The 1,038-nt window shown below is 43.4% G+C and overlaps 1 protein-coding gene across 1 annotated transcript; it reads right to left on the reverse strand.

The window, feature by feature from the left end:
* Positions 1-251: 251 nt before the first annotated feature.
* LOC110592685 (cytoplasmic dynein 2 light intermediate chain 1-like) lies at positions 252-785 on the reverse strand. The gene has a single exon (XM_044920182.1). It carries the CDS (start codon positions 783-785, stop codon positions 252-254), a length of 534 nt encoding a protein of 177 aa, XP_044776117.1.
* Positions 786-1,038: the final 253 nt, after the last annotated feature.

Below are 1,038 nucleotides of genomic sequence, written 5' to 3' on the forward strand. Positions count from 1 at the left end.
CTCAGGTCCTTAAGCCTCCTGAGAGGAACACACACTTCATCTCTTTCAAGAGACCTTTGTGGGTGTGGCCGATCACATGCTCAGGCTTTTCTTTTCTTTTTTTTTTCCTTGTTTTGCTCTCACTGAGGTTTTATTAAATTGCTATAATTCTCCAGTGAACAAGTTCATCTACGTCAAATGAATTTCAAATCATGCATAAAAATCTAAGGAAATTGTTTGTGATGTTATCTTTATGTATGGGGCTAAGGATTCTAGGAATAATCCCAACAGCAACTCACTGGATGGTCCTTCTGCATATTACTCCATATCTTCGGTCTCATTTCAGACTCTCCTTTAGAATATGTCTTCCCCAGTTTCATTATCATTTTATCTACGTGGCTTTTTGTGGCTTGCAACAGAATTTCCGTAGTGGGCCAAAGGTCATTAGGTTTGGAAAGATCCCAAACAAGAACAATAGAAAATGTCCATAAGGTACCACTCATGATTGGTATGCTGATTAAGTCCAATAAAGCGGTTCCTCCACCTAGTTCCCAAAAGTGAGCGGTATCTTTTGGTATATCACGCCCTTCTGTTCTTCTTCCGCACGTATGTTCCAAAGCTGAGGTTGGTTTTGGTGGCTCATCCCTGTCAAGACCCCTTAGAATAATAGTAGTCTTTCCCCCATTTTTACTTCCAATGAAGAAAACAGATTTTTCTCCAATTTCAAGTCCATCACCTTCACTTCCACTACTTCCACGTTTTTCCACTTTGGCTTTTGTGATTTCCCAGAGAGTTTCACTGGGCATCGTGGCTCGACAGCCCCAGTGTCATGGGCTCAACGTTTGGGACCAGCTTAAAATCAGGACGCCAGCGAGCTCCGAGACCTGCCGGATTGTGCGGGTGCTCAGGCTTTTCTTGATGCAAGCTTCCAGCAGTTAGTTCTCACAGTTAGGATCCTTTGACCTCTGGAGAGGCTGAGAACTTGGCTCCTTCCAACAAGTTCTTCCTTCGATGCCTCACTCCCTCTTTCATCTCACTGTCAGCAGCAAGAAGAAACCA

Source organism: Neomonachus schauinslandi, chromosome 12 (genome assembly GCF_002201575.2).
Source record: "Neomonachus schauinslandi chromosome 12, ASM220157v2, whole genome shotgun sequence".
Taxonomy (NCBI): domain Eukaryota; kingdom Metazoa; phylum Chordata; class Mammalia; order Carnivora; family Phocidae; genus Neomonachus; species Neomonachus schauinslandi.